Here is a 19,861-nt window from a genome sequence, read left to right on the forward strand (position 1 = left end):
ATTAATTGGCCTGGCTTCAGCTTGCCTCTGCTATTTCTTTTGGAAGAACCAGGATCTACGGCTTGAACGGAAGCTCTGGGTATAGACGGGTATAGAGTGTGAGCCTCTCAAAAGGCAGCTGTTTTGGCTGGCCTCAGGGTACGGGGTTGAAGGAGGGCATGAGGCCGGGTGGCCAGGTGGCTGTGGGAGCTTGGGTGGGTGCTGCAGGGATTTGCCCGGGTGCTGGGTGCTGGGGGCAGAGTGAGGGGTGCATGGACACAGGCCCGCCTTCTCGGACCTTATAGGTGACGGCACGCGCCAGCCGTCAGGCGCACAGATCAGTGTGTAGCATCCGTCCGGGAAAGCGGGACGGTGGGGTGTTGCATAGTGCTTCCCGAGGACGCGTACCGGGCTCCCCCGTGCGGGAGTGGGGAGTGCTCCCTAAGAGGGTCCAGTACGGGTCTCCTAGGAGTCAGGGGAAGAGCGGGGAAGAGAGAGAGTGACGGAAAAGCCATATCTGGAAAGACACCAGCTGGGAATTTCCCCGAGTGGAAGAAAGACGAGGGTCCTCCGATGAAGGGAGACGGAGTTCAGAGTAGCGTAAACGAAACTACATCCCTGAGACACAAGGTGAAAGTGCAGGACGTGGAGGTGAAAAGTAAGTTAGCAAAGAAAAGACAGTGTAGCTGTAAAGAAAGGGGAAAGCGGGGCGCCTGGGTGGCGCAGTCGGTTGAGCGTCCGACTCCAGCCAGGTCACGATCTCGCGGTCCGTGAGTTCGAGCCCCGCGTCAGGCTCTGGGCTGATGGCTCGGAGCCTGGAGCCTGTTTGCGATTCTGTGTCTCCCTCTCTCTCTGCCCCTCCCCCGTTCATGCTCTGTCTCTCTCTGTCCCAAAAATAAATAAACGTTGAAAAAAAAATTTTTTTTAAATAAAAAAATAAAAAATAATAAAAAAAAATAAAAAAAATAAAGAAAGGGGAAAGCCTGGCGGGTGTCTCTCAACGTTCCCTGGAGCCGAGACAGAGGCCGGCCGTAGCCCAGAACTTCACCCCCAGACGGATGGCCACGGGGGGCCGACACAGCCTGTGTCCAGGCTCACCGATAGCCACACCGCCAACCATCCGTGGACCCTTATTGTAAGATTTGTTATCGTCGCACGCACGTCAGCGAGAAGAAAAGAGCTCACAGGGAAGCCAGGGGGAGAGAAGAATCAGCATTGAGGCTGGAAATCAGCAAGATGTCGACAAGTGTGATTAGGTATTGATCGTGTAAGAAATTATGTGCTGTCCTACAGAGAAATGATGCGAGCCTCACACGCAAGCTTGTATGTAATTTAAACCTTTCAAGGAACCACATGAAATATATAGCGGGGTACCTGGGTGGCTCAGTCGGTCAAGCGTCCGACTTTGGCTCGGGTCATGATCTCACAGGGCATGATCTGCCCCTTCCCCACTCGCACTCTGTCTGTCTCTCAAAAATGAATAAATATTAAAAAATATATGTAGTAAAAATAAACAGGCAGGCTTAGTTTTAATAATACATTTTACTTAAACAGATCTAAAATGCTACTATTTCAACACGTAATCAGCATATGGACCAGGGGACCTGTACGTTCACGCTAATGTCTGTGAAGGTGGCATGTTTATTGGTCACACTGACAGCACGTCTCAACTCCGATGGCCCCGTTTAGGTGCTCACCAGCCCCACGTGTCAGTGGCCGCCTCTGTGGGCGGCAGGGACCTGGACAGCAGGAGCAGAGGGAGGGGCTCTGGGCTGTCCTCTGCTTGGGACAGCAGGTGATGGTGGCACAGTCCTGTGCCCAGGGGCTCACGCTGTGTAATTTTATACTCATTTTGTTCCGTGGAAGATTTGAAGGTTCGGTGTTGGGATGGCCGCCCGCACCCAGCCTGGGGTGGTGTCTCACCCCACGGGGCAGATCAGTCTGTATGGCCACCAAGTCGTGACTTCATGTGGGGTTCAGAGGGTGGGGCATATGCTCTCCAGCTTGGGGGAGAGCCAGGCGGGTCCCCTGGGAGCCACCAGGGTTGACCCACCCACGTGATTCGGGCCTTCTTAGCATTTGCCACCCTATTTGATGCAAATTTGCTTGAAATGAGTAGGAATGACTTAATTCAGCATTTTCCTGTACAATGGGTGTTTGGGACAAGAGAAAGCCCTCTTCCTCAAAGCTTCAGGAGAGCCACGACGGCCCCTCGGCCTGCCGCCGCAGGGCGTGGGGAAGGGGACTTGGGACAGGACCCTGGGTGTGGCGGGCGGCACCCAGCTCATGGCTGACGCTCCTGCAGAGCCTCATATGGGCCGACAAGCAGTCGAGGCACTTGGAATTGCATTTCGTAGACAAGAGAGAAAGACAAACACTTCCCTGGAGAATGCTGCTCTGGAAGCTCAGAATCCTCCATGGGAGAATTGGGGCCTGTCTGTGCCCACTCCCCTGTCTGAAAGCCTCTCCAGGCTGCTGTGTCTGCCGTCTGGGTTTATGTGGATGTGTTTTAAAATTTAGGTTTGTTCCGTAGATACTTGGGGCCTGTTTCCCTATGAGCACACGGGGACCTGCTGAAAAGCACAGATTCGGACAGCTGTCTTCACAGCCTCAGCTCCTACACAGTTAACCGAAGACGCGCTTTTTGGAGTGATCTCGCACTCGGTTGTCCCCACGGCTCTTTCCAGAGTGGGGGGCTGAGTCTACGGACGAGGTCATAATTTTAGGGTAAACACGCTGTTTTTTGCTATTTGCAGTCAGTGCTCTTGGAGACCTGTGGGTGGGAGGGGCCCAGGTGCTGGTGTTGGAGCCGCTCTGGTTCGGAGCATGAATTGAACACATCCGTGGTGCTGAGGGGCCCTGTGGGGACCCCGGCGTCCCACCAACACGTGCGAGAGTGCGTTTACTGCCGCGCAGGTTTGAGAAGCCCTGCTTGGGGGCCGGTAGCGGGGGGACAGAGGGCTCCTTGTGTTCCCGGGTTCACGTGGGCAGAAGACCAAGAGGTTGGGTTTGGGTTTCGGTTTGGGTTCTTGGAGATGATTATTTTCCTGTTTACAGTTTTCCGGATTTCTGTACTTTTTACAATCAAAAATAATATTTAGAAAATCGTTTTGTGTTCAGTATAAAAAACCAGTCCTTGTGTGTTGATGGTTCTGCTTTGGGCGGCCCTGCTTGGCCTTTCTCCTCTACTCTGCCCCCAGGTCCCCTGCGCCCCTAAGCTGGGCTCCTCGTGGATATGGGCGGGCGCTTTGTCTTGTCTGCCTCTGGGACAGCCTGGCGCTTGGGGTCCCTTCAGGAGGCAGGCAGCCTGTTTGCAGGCACCATGCAGGGTCCCCCACGTCAGCGGCTGAGCTGGCATCGGTCACCTCCAGGGAGCCTCAGTGGGCGCACATCCAGGGTGAGAGCCCTCTAGGGGTTCAGCTTTCGCTACTATTATGGGGATTCATGTGAAGAGTTTATTTGCCCACTGTTGTTGAAGGGAGTCCTTTTATTTTTTGCTTTGCTTTGTTTGTTTTTGCCCTGGCTTGAGAATCTGCATCTGGGTTATTTTCCTGCAGACCCCGTCCCTGTTTTGTCTGAGCAGACACCCATCTGGTTCTCTTGCGCCGTATGTTGAGCCTCTGCAACATCCATCTGTGATTTTTCCTCTAAAAATGCTTTGAAGCCAAGTACAGTTGCCCTTTGGACAAGACAGGGGTTAGGGGTGCTAACCCCCCACACGGTTGAAAATCTCTGTGTAACTTTTGACTCCCTTAGAACTTAACCACTATAGTCTATTACTGACTGGAAGCCTTTCAGATAACACAAACAGTAAGTTAACATATTTTGTATGTTACATAGATTGTATGCCGTAATCTTACAATAAAGTAGTCTGGAGAAAAGAAAATGTTACTAAGAAAATCATAAAGAAGGGGCAGTTGGGGGGCTTAGTCGGTTAAGCATCCCGACTCTTGATTTTGACTCAGGTCATGATCTCATGGTTCGTGGGTTCGAGCCCCACGTCGGCCTCCACGCTGACAGCACAGAGCACAAGGGTGGGGTGCAGGCACTGGGGTGTGGGCACAGGGATGGGGTGCAGGGAGGGTGCATTCCTTTCTCCCGCCTGGGGTAACCAAGTAGCTGGCTTAAAAGAAAAGGAGTTTCTTTCATGGTTCAGGAGACACAGTCTGAAAACAGGATTGGTTCTCAGGAGGCTCTGAGAGAGAATCCGGATTCTCGGGGCTCCATACATTGCTGGGCTTGTAGACACTCTGCTCCAGTCTTGACCTCACTTCCCCTGGCTTGTCCCCAGTGTACGCTTCCCCTTCTCCTACAGGGACACTTGTCCCTGGAGCTAGGCTCCACCCTGATATTCCAGCATGATCTCATCCCAAGAGCACACCTTTCTTCCATCTACAAAGACCCTTTTCCAAAGATAGTCACATTCTTGGGTTCTGAGTGGACTGTGAGGGCCACCTACTCAACGTGCTGCAGGTGGGTAGGAGACATTTCCGGGGTGCCAGGGCAGGTGATGGGAGAACCTTTGCCTCGTTCCAAGGACTCCCTTTATGGCAAGTGAGCGTGTCTGTGTTGCACAGTCTGCACCCTCCTGTGGCTTTGGCTGTGGCAGAGGGACCCTCGTCCCAGCAGACAGAGGCCCAGCCTGGACTGCACCTAAGTGGCCGTGGGAGGCAGATATGGTCAGACCAGAGCGCGTGACCTCCTCAGCTCCTTTGACCCACATGTGGAAAGAGGTCACTATGAGGAAGGACAGCCACAGAGAAGACCGACAAAGGGCCAACAGGCACAAGAAAGGAGCTCAGCATCCTTACTGACCAGGGAGGTGCGGGTCACAGGGCACAGAGGTGGCGCCTCACCGCCCCCAGGACGGTGGGAATCGAAGTCTGAGACGCTCAGGTGCTGACAGGGACCCCCAAACACTGTGGCTGTACGGTCGCCAAATGGTGCCGCCCCTCTGGAAAGCCACCCGGCGGTGGCCCCGGCAGTTTCACACGCAATGACCCCGGATTGGGACCCCTTCCAGATTTACGCCCAAGAGAGGCGGAAAGCTGACGTCCACACAAATACTCATTCATAGCAGCATCGCCCCAAAGTGGACACAGTCCGCCTGTCCACCAACTGGGGAGGGGCTCCACCAACAAAATGTCCATCCCCACAAGGGGAACTATTCGGCCCTAAAGAACGCACTGACATGCCCCACAACGTGGACGATCTTTGCAAACATGCAGAAGGAAAGGAGTCAGATGCAAAAGGTCACATCTCCTGTGATCCATTTGCATGAAACGTCCAGAGCAGGCAAATCCGTAAAGACAGTAGATCAGGGCCCGTAGAGGGACGACTGGGAATGGGTGCAAGCTTCCCTTTGCGGGGTGGAGGTGATCTAAAATTAGTTCGTGGTGATGGTTGCACAACCCCGTGAATGTACGAAAACCCCTGAGTTGAGGACTTTAACTGGGAGGATGTTATGGGACATGAGATCTGTGTCAGTAAAGCTGTTTCTAAAAGCCCGGATTACCCTCTTCTGGGAAGGGGGCTGGGTATGTCGTCCTGACCCGCTGGAGGTGCGTGTCCACAGACCTTCCGGGAGCAGCACCACCCGACTGGCCCTGGGTGAGGTGTGGTCAGAGGGTCTGGGTCCAAGGCTGCAGCAACCAACCAACCCACCTTCTTCCTTCCCTCCTTCCTTCCTTCCTTCCTTTATTTTAATTTACATTCAAGTTAGTCAGTATGTAGTGCAACAATGATTTCAGGAGTAGAATTCAGTGATTCATCCCCTACATATAACACCCAGTGCTCATCCCAACAAGTATCCTCCCTAATGCCCCTCCCCCATTTAGCCCATCCCCCCACCCACAACCCCTCCAGCAACCCTCCATTTGTTCTCTGTATTTTTTTAGAATTTTTTTTTTCAACGTTTATTTATTTTGGGGACAGAGAGAGACAGAGCATGAACGGGGGAGGGGCAGAGAGAGAGGGAGACACAGAATCGGAAACAGGCTCCAGGCTCTGAGCCATCAGCCCAGAGCCCGACGCGGGGCTCGAACTCACGGACCGCGAGATCGTGACCTTGCTGAAGTCGGACGCTTAACCGACTGCGCCACCCAGGCGTCCCTGTTCTCTGTATTTAAGAGTCTCTTCTGTTTTGTCTCCCACTCTGTTTTTATCTTATTTTTGCTTCCCTTCCCTTATGTTCATCTCTTTTGTATCTTAAAGTCCTCATATGAGTGAAGTTATATATTTGTCTTTCTCTGACTAATTTCACTGAGCATAATACCTTCTAGTTCCATCCACATAGTTGCAAATGGAAAGATTTCATTCTTTTTGATTGCTGAGTAATACTCCATTGTGTGTGTGTGTGTGTGTGTGTGTGTGTGTGTGTGTGTGTGTACACACATCTTCTTTATCCATTCATCCATCGATGGACATTTGGGCTCTTCCCATGCTTTGCCTATTGTCAATAGCACTGCTATAAACATTGGAGTGCATGTGTCCCTTCGAAACAGCATCCCTGTACCCCTTGGATAAATACCTAGTAGTGCAATTGCTGGGTCGTAGGGTAGTTCTATTTTTAATTTTTTGAGGAACCTCCATACTGCTTTCCACAGTGGCTGCACCAGTCTGCATTCCCACCAGCAGTGCAAAAGGGATCCTCTTTCTCTGCATCCTCGCCAACATCGGTTGTTGCCTGAGTTGTGAATGTCAGCCATTCTGACAGGTGTGAGGTGGTATCTCATTGTGGCTTTGATTTGTAGTTCCCTGATGATGGATGATGTTGAGCATTTTTTCATGTGTCTGTTGGCCATCTGGATGTCTTCTTTGGAGAAGTGTCTGTTCATGTCTTTGGCCCATTTCTTCACTGGGTTATTTGTTTTTTGGGTGTTGAGTGTCATAAGTTGTTTATAGATTTTGGATATTAACCCTTTGTCTGATATGTTGTTTGCAAATATCTTCTCCCATTCTGTCGGTTGCCTTGTTTGCTGATTGCTTCCTTCGCTGTGCAGAAGCTTTTTATCTTGATGAGGTCCCAACAGTTCAAGTTTGCTTTTGTTTCCCTTGCCTCTGGAGACGTGTTGAGTAAGAAGTTGCTACAGCCAAGATCAAAGAGGCTTTTTCCTGCTTTCTCCTCGAGGGTTTTGATGGCTTCCTGTCTTACATTTAGGTCTTTCATCCATTTTGAGTTTATTTTTGTGTCTGGTGTAAGAAAGCGGTCCAGGTTCATTCTTCTGCATGTCACCGTCCAGTTTTCCCAGCACCACTTGCTGAAGAGACTGTCTTTATTCCGTTGGGTATTCTTTCCTGCTTTGTCAAAGATTAGTTGGCCATACGTTTGTGGGTCCGTTTCTGGGGTCTCTATTCTGTTCCGCTGATCTGAGTGTCTGTTTTTGTGCCAGTACCATGCTGTCTCGATGATTACAGCTTTGTAGTATAGCTTGAAGTCTGGGATTGTGATGCCTCCTGCTTTGGTTTTCTTTTTCGAGATTGCTTTGGCTATTCAGAGTCTTTTCTGGTTCCATACAAATTTTAGGATTGTTTGTTCTAGCTCTGTGAAGAATGCTGGTGTTATTTTGATAGGGATTGCCCACCTGCGTTTCTAAGTCCTTGGGTCCCTCAAGTGTGTGTTAACCCCACCTGCTCAGCCAGCAAGGCCTCCCCAGGTGCTGGCTTCCCTCCCAGTGATGTCCCGTCTCTTAGGTCCTCCCAGTGGGAGGAATTGCGTGTTGCTCCCTGACCCCAGCATGTTCCCAGACCGCAGGTGAGGCTGGCCCGGGATTAGGGCTCCCTACAGGTGTGGGGCTGGACTCTCCCAATCCACTTCATTCCCGCCCTGTGGCGCTGATATGCCCAGGACTGGGGGACACTCGTGGGCCCTGGGCCTGTGCCAGCAAAACAGAGATCAGGGTAGGCCAGCTGGCTGTTGTCATGTACCTGTAGTGATCCACTTGGCCCCAGAGGGACCCCTGTTTGGGCCCTTTAATTGCTCCTCTGATTAAACAAACAGACTCAGTTCACGTGTGCTCTGATTTGGTGATCACCTCAAATTCTCTCTGAAGGAGAGGACAATTCATAAAGGAGCAATTAACAAAATTTTTAATGTTTATTTATTTTTGAGAGAGAGAGAGACAGACAAAGCACAAGTGGGGGGAGGGCGGGGCAGAGAGAGAGGGAGACACAGAATCTGAAGCAGGCTCCAGGCTCCCAGCTGTCAGCACAGAGCCCGATGCAGGGCTCGAGATGCAGGGCTTGAACTCACGGACCAGGAGATCATGACCTGAGGCGAAGTCAGATGCTCAACTAAGCCAGCCAGGTGCCCCCATAAAGAGGCAATTTAAATTTCTGTTTCCCTTGGGTAGATTCCCACCGTCCCAGAAGCTGAGAAGACTTCCCAGCCCGGCTACCTCGCCTGTTTCGTGGGCTGCAGCCTGAGCCCAGGACACTGTCCCAACAATGGGAGCTCGGGCCTGGGGCCCCCGGTGGACTGTGTCCCGTGGCTGCCAGCAGTGTGGGAACTGTGTGGGAATAGAGTAAATAGCAGGCCACCAAGTTTACATTTGAAAGACCCTCAAACCCATTCAAATTCTAAACAGACCTCCTGTAGTTCAGACACCTGCGGTCAGGCAGGGCCTGCCTGGGGGCCGGCGTCTGGAGGTGCGAAGCACACTCCCTCTCCAGATGTGTGGGTGCCCGTGCCACTTTTCTGAGAAGTTACGCAAGGGGCTTCTCCGTGACCCGCCGCAGCTGCCCGGCTTGAACTCCTCATGGTCCCTGTGCTTGGTGAGTCATCTGTGTGCACAGCGCTGGATGGGGAGTTTGGGGAAATCATTTCCTTCTGGAAACCATTCACTAGACAGTGTGTTATGTGTAGGCGTTGCATCTGGTTTGGCCTGAAGCCCAAATACTGCAGCCAAGGCCAGTGTGGTCACCTGGGGTGTGGCAGGGTCCCGTGCCAGGCTGCTCCCCGTGGAAGGGGGATGTCCCAGCCCAACAGGGGGTGACCTAGCCTCCTCCCAGGGCTGGGGCCCTGCTTCTCAGGAGCATCTTCCCCAACAGTGGGGGTCTGTCTCCAGATGGGACCAGAGTATGTTTATAAAGGGGCCCCTCGCCATGGCTCCCAAGGCAGGGACCCCCTGCATCTGGAGGGGTTTCTCCAGGGTCCCTTCCTGGGTTACTTTCCAGAGTCGCCAACAGCGGGGAAGCTGGCCCTCCAAGTGGGAGCCATAGCTGGTACAGGGAACTCGTCTCCTGGGTGTCTAAACGGGTCCTACACTCCAGAGCTTGTGGGGCACTAATTTAGCAGATCATCTGGGGAGCTGCAGAGTGCTGGCCTTCCCTCAGGGAGGCCCACAGTCCGCTCTGCTTAAGAAGTTCTTATAAAACCTCATTTGGGGCAACGCTGGTTTTGGTGATAACAGTGTCTTAAAAATTTAGTGAGTTCAGAACTCTGTCTCAGAACTTAACTGTGAGGGGCGCCTGGGTGGCTCAGTCGGTTAAGCGGCCGACTTCGGCCCAGGTCATGATCTCACAGTCCTTGAATCGAGCCCTGCGTTGGGCTGCGTGCTCACAGCTCAGAACCTGGAGCCTGCGTCAGATTCTGCGTCTCCCTCTCTCTCTGTCCCTCCTCTGCTCGTGCTCTCTCTCTCTGCCTCTCAAAAAAAAAAAAAAAAAAAAAATCTTATGTGTGAGCCTCTTGGCTGTGGGTAAGATTTCAGGACTATTTTTTGCTGGAATAACCCTAGATTTAATTTCATGCCCCCCCATCACTATAAGAGGGTGTTCTCCTTTGTGGGGGTCCAGATTCAGCCTCAGGACACATCTTTTAGGTCGATGTGTTGGGCAGGTGTTCTAGAACCATCTGTGAGTTGACCGTGAAGTTGGGCTGTGTAGTCTGCCCACCTCAGCTTCCCGAGTGAGTCATACTGTGTTTAAGTCTTGGCCTGGCCCTGCCAGAGGGGTGCTTTCTCTCCCTGCACCCCTCCTGTAGAGGGGAGGCCCCCACCGCACGTCCCTGCAGACTTCATTCCGCAGCAGGTGCAGTGAAGGTCTCCCGGTATTGGGGTGACTGGCGCAGCTCGCTAACCCATTCCCCAGCCCAGGCCGGGAGTCGGAGGGCTTGGGAGAGTACATCTATCTGCGTCTTTGAGCCAGAAGGGGCGTCACCCAGGCCAGGGGCTGCTGGCGCTCCCACTTGTGTCAGGTCCGGCTCAGGGTTGGGGGCTCTGAAGCGTCAGAGATTAGGGGAGGGACCTGGAGCGGGGATGGGCCAGGGCTACAGGGGCCAGGCCCAGACACCTGCTGAGCGGAAGGGGCGGGTCAGGCCCCTGCACGCTCGCTGAGCGGCCAGGGGCTCAGCGACCACTCTGAGCCCAAGAGACTCCCGCGTTTCTCCAGCCGCAACGCTCGCTCGTCCCGAGGCCTCTCCTCCCTCCCACGTCGCTCCTTCTGGGACACCACCGACCTTCCGGCCTCCATGGCGCCCGCGGAGGCTCCACTCGCTGCGCAACCCCAGCCCACGCTTCCCGCGACCCGGCCGGCTTGGCCTCTTCCTCCTTTACGTGGGGCCGCCGCAGCCCGCCCTTCCGGACCTCACCTGGACACCTGCGCCCCGCCCCCTCGTCCCTAGGGCTCCGCCACTTGCGCCCCCAATGGCCCGCGCCGTGCGCCCAGTGCCGCATCCGCAGTGCCCCGCACCCCAGCCCCCGATGCCCGGCACCCACACCCCAGTGCCCCGCGTCTCAGCCCCTGATGCCCGGCACCCATGTCCCAGTGCCCCGCGTTCCAGCCCCAGATGCCCCGACCCTGCGCCCCATTGCCCCGCACCCCAGCCCTGGATGTGCCGACCCTTGTCCCAGTGCCCCACCCCCTGATATCCTGGGGAAGGCTCAGAAAGACTCCCGGATTTGGGCACTTCGGGGACCAGGTGCGGTTGTGGGGGGGCGGTCTCTCCCGCCCCTGCTGTCGGTCCTCACTGCCTCCTGGGGGTTGAGGTTCCCCACATGGCTATGTAGGTTGGCACGGGGTGTCGTTGTGATCTGCCGTTTGGGGGTGGTGCTGTCGTGTGGCCACTTTCAGGGAATGATGCTCTCAGAAGTGAGGTCATCTTGGCTTGTTTTCTATCACCTTTGACTGCTTGCACCAGGGACGCTTTTATTGGTAGTGATGACTCCCTTAGTGACAGACTATATTGAGTGTCTGCTGTGCCCCGGGCGCTTGCCAGGTACTCTGAGTGCGTTAAGCCCATTTTGCAAATGGTAGATGGAGACGTGGGTAAGTGCCGTGCCCATGGTCACCGTCCAGTAAGTGACTGAGCGGGATTTGAAGCTCAGCGCATCCTGGACCTAAGCCCAGCACCCATCTTTATAAATTCTGAAGCTGGTTCATCCTGCCATCGGGGCACAGGCTCTTTCTTCCCCATGCTGTCGAGGGCCCTTGGTTCCTCCGGACACATTTTCAGGATGGCCGTCTCTGTTGCTGTACCATAGACATAAAATATTTATCGATGTGAACTGAGTGTAACGTCGTCAGTCTCTCTTGGGCAAGCATTTGGCTCTGTAGCTGCGAAGTGCTTTGCCCTTGAGGCAGACTGCTCACAGCGGCCCGGCCGGGCCCCACGCAAGGGAGGACAGGCCATCTGTGGCTGCAGTCAGGCTGGAGGTGCGGGCGGGGCCAGCTGACCGTCCGCTGGTGCCTGCCCTGGGTGGGGCGGTTCCTGGGCTTCAGCGGCGATTTTCTGGCTGCGGCCCAGGATGGGGCCAGCCTCCTAGGGTGGATGGATGCTCCCTGGGCATTCAGAGGAGACCTGTGGAAACACGTGGTGTCCGTGCAAGTTGGCCCACGTGGGTGCGTGTGCCGGGACCCTGAGCCACTGAGCCCGACCCCAGTGGGACCCTCCAGCTTTCTATCAGGGACACGTGGTGCCAGCCCGGATGGGAGCCCTGTGCTGCCTTGCCCTTAACACCCAGCAGGGACCAGAAGGGAAAGTGAGTTGCAGAAAAAGACCATCCTTTGTTAGGGGGGCGAAGTGACAGGTGGGGCTACTTTTTGGACATGGGATCCAAGCCTAGGTTCTTCCCTGTGCAGACTGGGGAGTGGCCGTCACCTCCTCTGAGGGGGTGTTGGATTATGGGGGTTGCATGATTTAGACACAGCTCTTGACGGTTTCTCTGTGATTAGTCTGCACCAAGCCCTGGCTGCCAGGACCTAAAACCTCTGGAGCCTGGCCAGCCTCCTCAAGCCCTGGGGGGAAGCAGCTGGCTACCTCAGGGTCTCCCCGACCAGGTGTGCCGGACAGGTGCAGGGGGCCACAGGGGTGGTGATGTGTCCAGGGCCCAGCTCCATGCCTGAACTTGAGGCCTCAGGGAGGGCAGGCACCTGAGTCCTGAGAGGGAACCAGTTGTGGGGGGTTGGGGGGGGCAGGCAGCAGGAGCCAACCAGCAGTTGGGGAGGGGGTGTGGGACAAAGCCCCTTACTGTCGCTCCTTGTGACTGGGCAGGCTCTCTGCAGCCCCTGGGTAGAGATAGCAGGCAGTTGGGTCGGAGTGGGGGGGGGTGGGCACAGGAGTAACCAGCCACCAGTCCAGTCACTGATGGGCCAGATGGCAGGGCTGCTGCCTTGTGACAACAGGAGCCTGTGCCTATTTGGGGCACCAGATCTGCTGAAGGGTGGCTGGTGTCTGGGGCCAGGTGGCCCCGGGGTGTACTGATGTAGACAAGCCAACTTTGGGGCATGAGTCATGGCTCCCCAAATATGCCAGACGTTGGTGGGGACAGAGGGTGGTGCAGACCTTCAGGAGGGCCTGGGTCGGTGTTTGGAGGCAGTGAGGGCTTCCAGCCATGGGACGAGTGGTCAGTGGGCTTCCTTAAGACCCTAGTGTGGTCTGGGCTGATTCTCCCAGGCCCAGGGACTGGAGACCAGCTGGCTGGGTGGGGGCACCGCTGGTGGTAGGGGGAGCAGTCACATTCAAGGTGCCACGACTTGAGGCTTTTCTGTTTGGTTTGTTTATTTATTTGTTTTTGGCAACATTCTTGGATTTCTGGTGTTGCAGTGGGGAATCTGAGGCTTTACTGGAAAGCTGGTCTGGGAGAGGCCCAAGGCTGGCGGACTGGCACCTTGGGCGCCCAGCCCTCACCCCTGAGCAACCTGGACTCTGTCCAGCTGATGCCTACCTGGGGTCCACTGAGATCTGGAAGGCTGGCTCCTGCTGAGTGTTGGGATGGCGGGAGGCATATGGGGTGGCCTGTCTGGGGAATGAGTGAGCGTTGGGAGCCCAGCTCACATCCTGGGGCGGGTGCTGAGGGGAGGGGGGTGGGCAGGGGGCTGGGGCTCCCCACATGCCACCTGGGCTGTGCTCCATCACCGGGCAGTGTGGGGGACTGGTCCTTTCTGGTCTGGCCAGGCCTCCTGTCCCGCCATCTGTCCTGCCCACCTGTCCGGCCATCTGCCTCCACCCCTTCTCCCCATCGTGCAGCTTGGCTGGGGCTGTGCGGCTGCGGCCTGGAGCGAACAGGGGCGTCCTCGTGAGGCCCTCCCACTGCAGTGCTCACTTCTTACTTGGGAAGCAAGGGTGTGAAAGGGATGGGAAGCCTCGTCACACTCACCCCTTCATCTTTCCCACGAGGATGCCCGAGGGTCCTTAGTGTGAGCCCCAGGCCAACTCTGGGCTCCATCCTGTCCTGCCATGCGACCTTGGGCCTTCCCTTTCCCTGTGAACTTCATCCGGGTGCTCTGCACAGGGCCGGGCGGGCCTGCTCCTGCCTCCTTCCGCCCCAGCCCAGCCGGCCGGCTCAGCCCGGGGCCTGCAGCAGGGCCTGAGCCTCCTCCCACTGTGGCCAGCGCCCTCTCCCACACCGCAGAGCAGCTTTCGAATGAAGGAATGATTTCATCAACTTGACAAAATTAGTGCTGAATTAGTTCGTGTTTGCACTTCGACTTAGTGCTTCTTTGTGGTTTCCTGGTTTTCCCGTCACCTCTGATGCTGCCTGTTCGTAGAGTCATGGAGCCTCCCAGGCCAGACACTTTCTTCCGTGAGCTTCTGTTTCGTCTTCTTGCGACCGCGAAAACTTACGCTGCCCCGAACTGATGGTGAGAAAATACCGACACAGTGTGGCAGAAAAGACATTCCTACTGAGTTCTAAATTATTCTCTTACGATTTTTATTTCAAAATAGGGTGAGTTCTTTTTTTGTTGTTGTTATTTTTTGAGTCCTTCTTATGTATACCAATTGGTTCTCTTTGTTGTGAACATTTTCCTTAGGGATATTTAAAAGCGTAATTTAAAATTTAATTTTAGGGGCGCCTGGGTGGCTCAGTCGGTTAAGCCTCTGAGTCTTAGTTTCTGCTCAGGCGGTGATCTCATGGTTCGTGAGTTCGAGCCCCACATCAGGCTCCAAGCCCCACATCGGGGTCTGAGCTGATGGTGCGGAGCCTGCTTGGGATTCTCTCTCTCTCTGCTACTCTCCTGCTTGCTCTCTCTGTCTCTTTGAAAATAAACAAACTTAATAAAATTTAATTTAGCATGTTATAGAATAAGGCTAGATGATTTAAATCCAAGAGAGAAAGACAACTTCTCGTGTCCCTGAACATCCATGGGTCCCCCACTTCGAGCAGACTTGTGGTGACCCTGCCGGCTGGCTGAGCTGCACATCCGTGGTGGGCGGGGCTGAGCTGGCCCGTGTTACTCCGGACCCCGCAGACTCCGACAGGAAAATGGAGTGTCATCATTCTCCCTTGGATTTTGTTCGTCAGCACAAATGGAACTTTGTAGGTTGTGTTCATTCATTTCCTGGAACCCCTGCCTGGGGGTTTTGTCCCTCGCAGCGCCTGGGTCCGTGGGCAGGTCTGACCGACGCGGCCGGCACGGATTGCTTCCCGGGACACACACAGTGGACGTCTGCTTCCTCTGTGGACGATGCCAGTCCTGAGGGGGTGGAAAGCTGGCTCAGGGTACGAAATAAAATTTTCAAATAGCGTAGGCCTTTTGAGTTTCAGTAAAATAGGATAATCACGAGCTTTAAAAAAGTTTTCTCAATTTTCTTACTCTGCTGCACGCGCGTGTGTGTGTATGTGTGTTTGCGGCTCTCTTTCTGCTGATGCACAGCACGTCTGTAGGTCTGGTTTTAAGGTCTGTAGTTCACCGACGTCAAAGTGAAGTGGGACCAAGAGCCTCGTCTCTGTGCATCATTTCCAAGACCGGATCCTGCTGCACCTGCCAGGTGCTCGTCGCTGGGGGGCATGGTCGTGAAGAGGTTTAGAGCCCACGCAGCTCTGGGCGGGCACCCAGTTCTGGGTGCTGCTGTCTCCTTCCCTGTGCCACCCACACACCCACACAGACACATGCACACCCCGCACACACACGGAGACACACACACACCACACACACCCACACCAAACCACACACACGCCCCTACACACATGTGCACACACACACACACCACAGTTCCGCTTGAACACATGGTGCTTCTTTGTCACTCTCTCCAGAACGCGGAGGAAGGCGTGTGTGTGCATGTGCACAAGCTGAGGGCCACTCGGAAGACGCTCTTGAGGCTCGGTCCCCTCCTGGGTGCAGGGAGGGGAATGGCCGGCGGGGTCAATGGGACCATGTGAGGGGCAGAGCCTTGTCTTCCTGACAGCTGGCACCACGGCCACCGTCAGGCTTCCGGGACCTTCCGTGGTCACTCACCGCCAGTAGCAGAGGGGGCCGCGTTCACCCGGGCCGTCAGTGTGAATATTTGAATTTGAGGTCTGCTTATATATGGTGAGGTTTTTAATGCCAGGGCAAAGGATGCTTCTGAGTTATTTTCTGGACACGTTTGGGCACGGCCCCCTGCATCGTGCCCTCTTTCTCAGAACAGAGACCTGGCTTCCTGGAGGTGTCATTATCCGGTGCCCTAAATTCAGTCCCCAGCCTGTCTGCTGTGCCAGCGGGTGTCGTGTTGTGAGCAGTGGTGGCAGCTGCAGGAACAGGTGCAGGGAGGCTCTGCATTGCCTGCCCTGGTGCGTTGTGACCACGACAACTCCAGGCCAGCTCCGTGGGAGGCACCGGGCCACAGTGAGGCATCTGCTGTGGGACCGTCTCCACCGTGCCCCCTGCTCTCCCTGCCCTCCCACCCCACTGCGGTGAGGGAAGCCGGTGGGTTTGGGGCCAGAAGGAAGCTAGTGGCCTCTGGTGACTGAGGTCAGCTCCAGAGCAGGCTGTCAGGTGCCCAGGCTCGGTGCCAGCAGAGTCCGGAACATGTCATTGGCCGGCGGTGGCCTCAGCCCCTTGCTGCAACCTCCTCTCAGGAAGGGACGACCCCTGTGTAACTGGTAACAAGGTGCTGTTTGAGGCACTCCTCTCCTTCTTGGGACACGGCTTGTGGGATCCAGGACCTCGGGAGGGGAAGCTGGCAGCCACCAGGGGAACCAGGTCACAATTCTGGGACTTTGAGAAGCAAAGAGCAAGGCCTCAGGGCCTCCCTGAAAATCCGTAGCCCCAAGGCCACGGAGGGTGCCCCCAGCCCCTGCCCGCCACGTCACCCCTCCCTGGGACTCCAGGCCTGTAGGGGAAGGGCCTCGAGATGCCTTCTGAGCCTCACTTTCCACGCCACCAGTCAGTGGAACAGGAAAGAGGCACAAAAGTACTGCCTAGCCCCTGACCCCAATCCTGTTCCTGTTTTGTCACAGAGGGGACACTGGTCACCCTCCTTGGAGTGACAGGAACCCAGCAAGTCAGCTGAGCCCACTGAGGGTACACACTGGCTCCCGGGACCAGAGAGGGTGTGAGGCACTGGGTCGCCAGTAGGGCGGGGGTCTGAGTCCACCCCATCACAGGTCGTACCCCCGGGCCCCCACACCCCGGGCAGAGTGGGTGTTCAGGCAGCGTTTGCTGGGTGAATGGGTGACAGAACAGATTCTCGTCTTCTCGACTCTCCTGGAAAAGCCCCGGGAAGGCCGCCCTGGCCCAGCCAGGGGCGCATGCCCCACCCCACCCCCCGCCCCCAGGCAGGCACCACAGCTGGGCGCCCCCGCCCGCGGGTCTGCTCTGCCTCATTTGGGGTCTCCCCCCGGGCCAGCTCGAGAGCTGACCGAGTCAGGCACTGAAGGGCCCGGACCCCTGAGCCGAAGAAAAGCCACCCGACGGGCCGCACAGGGGAGGGGATGGAACGCCAGAGCCAAGAGGACCCCCGAGATGGGAGAAAAAGGGACACCAAAGATTGGGACAGTAAGTTACCTGCATTTAACAGCATCAGGGGACGAGCAGCCGTGTGCTAACTCCGTGAGGATGAAGAGTGGGTTGTGCTGACTGTGCTGTGTGTGTGCGTGTGGTCCCCCAGCACCTTTGAATGCCTGCCTGGTTTGTGGTCTCGCCCTCTCCTTTCTTTCTCTGCACGATCGTGGACGCCACCACTTATGAAAGTATCTCCAAGGGCGTCATCGCTTTTGCTCTGGGTTTCTCCTGATCCTGGAAACTCAGATCCTTCCTGCCTCAGGCCAGAGCGGATGCAGTGCAGAGGCCCTGAGGCCGGTGTGTGGAAGGAAAAGGTCGCAGGCCGGGGCAGGGGTGGCGGGGGCAGCCAGGGCGCTCAGGGCGGTCGGCAGCCCGTCAGGAGAGCAGGGGTGGGGGTGAGGGGCCTCCTGCCCCAGACCACTGGCATTTTCTGGGGGATGGAAGCCGGGCTGAGGGCTGAGAAGATTCTAGAGAACAGATTCGCGGATGGCAACCACTTATGGCGCCACGGTCCGTCAGGCTTCATTTGAGGAAATTGTGGGGTGTTGGTCGGACCTGCGTCCTTCACCGGCTGCCATTGTAGTCTCGTTTTAGGAGCAAGTCCCTTGTTAAGAGCCGATTCTACTCTGCCTCTGATCCCTACACCCCACCCTCCCTGAACCTCTGCGGCCGGAAAGGCCTCCTGAGAAGTGAGCTGAGATGCAGAGGGAGTCAGGACAGGTGCCAGGTTCCGCGAGGGGTGTGGGGCCCGGGAACAGTGATGCTCCCGCTCACGCCGGCGCCTCTCTCCCCCGCAGAGGTCGGACCCACAGCTGCTCGCCCAGTTCTACTATGCGGACGAGGAGCTGAACCAGGTGGCCGCCGAGCTGGACAGTCTGGACGGGCGGAAGGACCCGCAACGGTGCACGCTGCTCGTCAGCCAGTTTCGCTCCTGCCAGGTGAGCGGGCGTGGGGCCGAGGGGCCTGTCGTGGGGGAACCCGAGGCCTTGTCACCTGCTGAGCACATCTCAGGCTGGCCTGGCCGACGTGCTGGGCGCCCCCTGGTCCAGCCGCGCACCGGGCCTGGAGGACACTCGACCCCGAGCGGGACAGCGTGGGGGAAGAGAGCCAGGAGAGAAGTGCAGGCTGCCCAGGGCACTCTTGCCGAGCAGAGGTAGGGGGAGGCGGGATGAGCAGGAGCCGGCAGGGTCTTGGCCAGGGAGCAGCTAGCAGGGGAGAGGGGCCAGGCTGTGGGGTGGGGGCGCTCAGACTCTGGCCGTGTTGCACGGTTCAGAGCCAGCCGGGGAAGCGACACCAGAAATGTCCTGCAACTTAGCCAACGACCAGTGTGAACACATGAGACGTGGTTCAGTTTTGTCGAGTGACAGGCAGGGTCTTTCACAAAGTTCCAGAATGTTCTTGGTGCATTCTGCCCACAAGTCTTACTGGATTCCCTCTGCCCTGGGAAGGGGGCTGGGGTGTGCTTCCCAGATCCCCGGGGGGGCAGGACGGGGTGGGGGGTTTCGAGGAAGCCAGCGTCCCACTGTGCCTTTTAAGCATCAGGACAGTTAGGTAAGGGTTTTGGTTCTTACAGGCAGGTCCTGGCCGGCCCTGGAATGACCAGGAGCCCCTCTCCTCTCCTAGGGGACTGGAGGGCCCAGGGGGGCCTCTGGACTTGCTGGGCCGTTGACACTCCCCCTCTCCCTCCAAAGAATGTCCTTCCTTGTGCCCTCAGCACGTGGACCTTGCAGCTAGGAGGTCTCTCTCTCCTGCCCCGCCTGCCTGCGCCCCCCCCCCCGCCCCCGCAGTCAGTTTGTCCCTGACCTGCTCTGGCCCGTCCACTGGCTGCTGTAGTTGCGAGTTACACACATTGACCAGATGGGGTGGCAGCTACATCAGGTGCTTTGCGGAGCCTTGACAGGGTGACAGCAGAAAGGACAACTCTCTAGAATTAGGCGTGGGCAAGGCAGCGTTCTTGGAGAAAGAAGTCACAAAAAGCTAAAAGGGTCTCGCACTCCTACGAGCATCTTTAACTCCTCCCTCCTCTAAGACTCCTGTGTCAGGGTCCCAGGACCAGCCCAGACTTAATGCCCCACGAGAAGGACACACAGGACGCGGCACAGTCATGCTCACGACTGGGATTTACCCCGGTGAAATCGAAGCACAATCGACACAGGGTAAGGGGGGGGGGAGGGGACGCAGGGGGGCAGGTCCCGAGGAAGCAGGCGCCAGCTGCCAGCATCCTCTCCCGGGGCGTCAGGTGGGGTGCGTTGTGACAACACGTGTGAGGTCTCGGCCGCCAGGGGAGTGCATTAGAGACACAGAGCAGGGCTCCCGCCGGCGGCCGGTCCCTCGAGCCACTCTCCCTGGCGCGGCCCAAACCGCAGGCCCCCGGGAAGAAGGTGTTGCCACGGACACGGCATTGGCGTGACTGGGTGAGCCCCAGGGGCTGCTCTGGTCAGCGGGGGAGCCGGGGACGCTCCCGCCAGCCGGGTGCCCGGATGCCCGCTCAGGGGCCTCTGGGGGGCCTGCTGCCGAAGCTCCTGCACCCAGACTGGCACAGTGAGAAGTTGTGGGTCCCGGCTGCGTACTCTGCCCCCCTCCCAAGAAGGAGGGTTAGCAGTGCCCCCCAGGGATGCCTTCGTGTACGTGCTCTGATTTTATGAAGGCTCATCGTGGTAACATATTTAACTGGCTGCTTACT

General features: G+C 56.6%; 1 protein-coding gene across 10 annotated transcripts in view; it reads left to right on the forward strand.

Annotated features, from left to right (window-relative positions):
• Positions 1-19,861, forward strand: part of ZFYVE28 (zinc finger FYVE-type containing 28) — a 119,972-nt gene that overhangs the window by 40,449 nt on the left and 59,662 nt on the right. For 8 of the 10 annotated variants that reach the window (XR_007149715.1, XM_047847251.1, XM_047847254.1 and 5 more), the window contains exon 2: positions 17,976-18,116. Coding sequence is in view for 9 of the 10 variants with exons in the window: in XM_047847251.1 (XP_047703207.1) it covers positions 17,976-18,116 (141 nt within the window). In the remaining variant the exon portion in view is untranslated. Of the gene's footprint in view, positions 1-17,046; positions 17,173-17,975; positions 18,117-19,207; positions 19,335-19,861 lie in introns of those variants that run through there. The other 2 variants (XM_047847252.1, XM_047847257.1) reach the window with 2 other exon arrangements.

This window comes from Prionailurus viverrinus, unplaced genomic scaffold (genome assembly GCF_022837055.1).
Source record: "Prionailurus viverrinus isolate Anna unplaced genomic scaffold, UM_Priviv_1.0 scaffold_45, whole genome shotgun sequence".
Taxonomy (NCBI): Eukaryota; Metazoa; Chordata; class Mammalia; order Carnivora; family Felidae; genus Prionailurus; species Prionailurus viverrinus.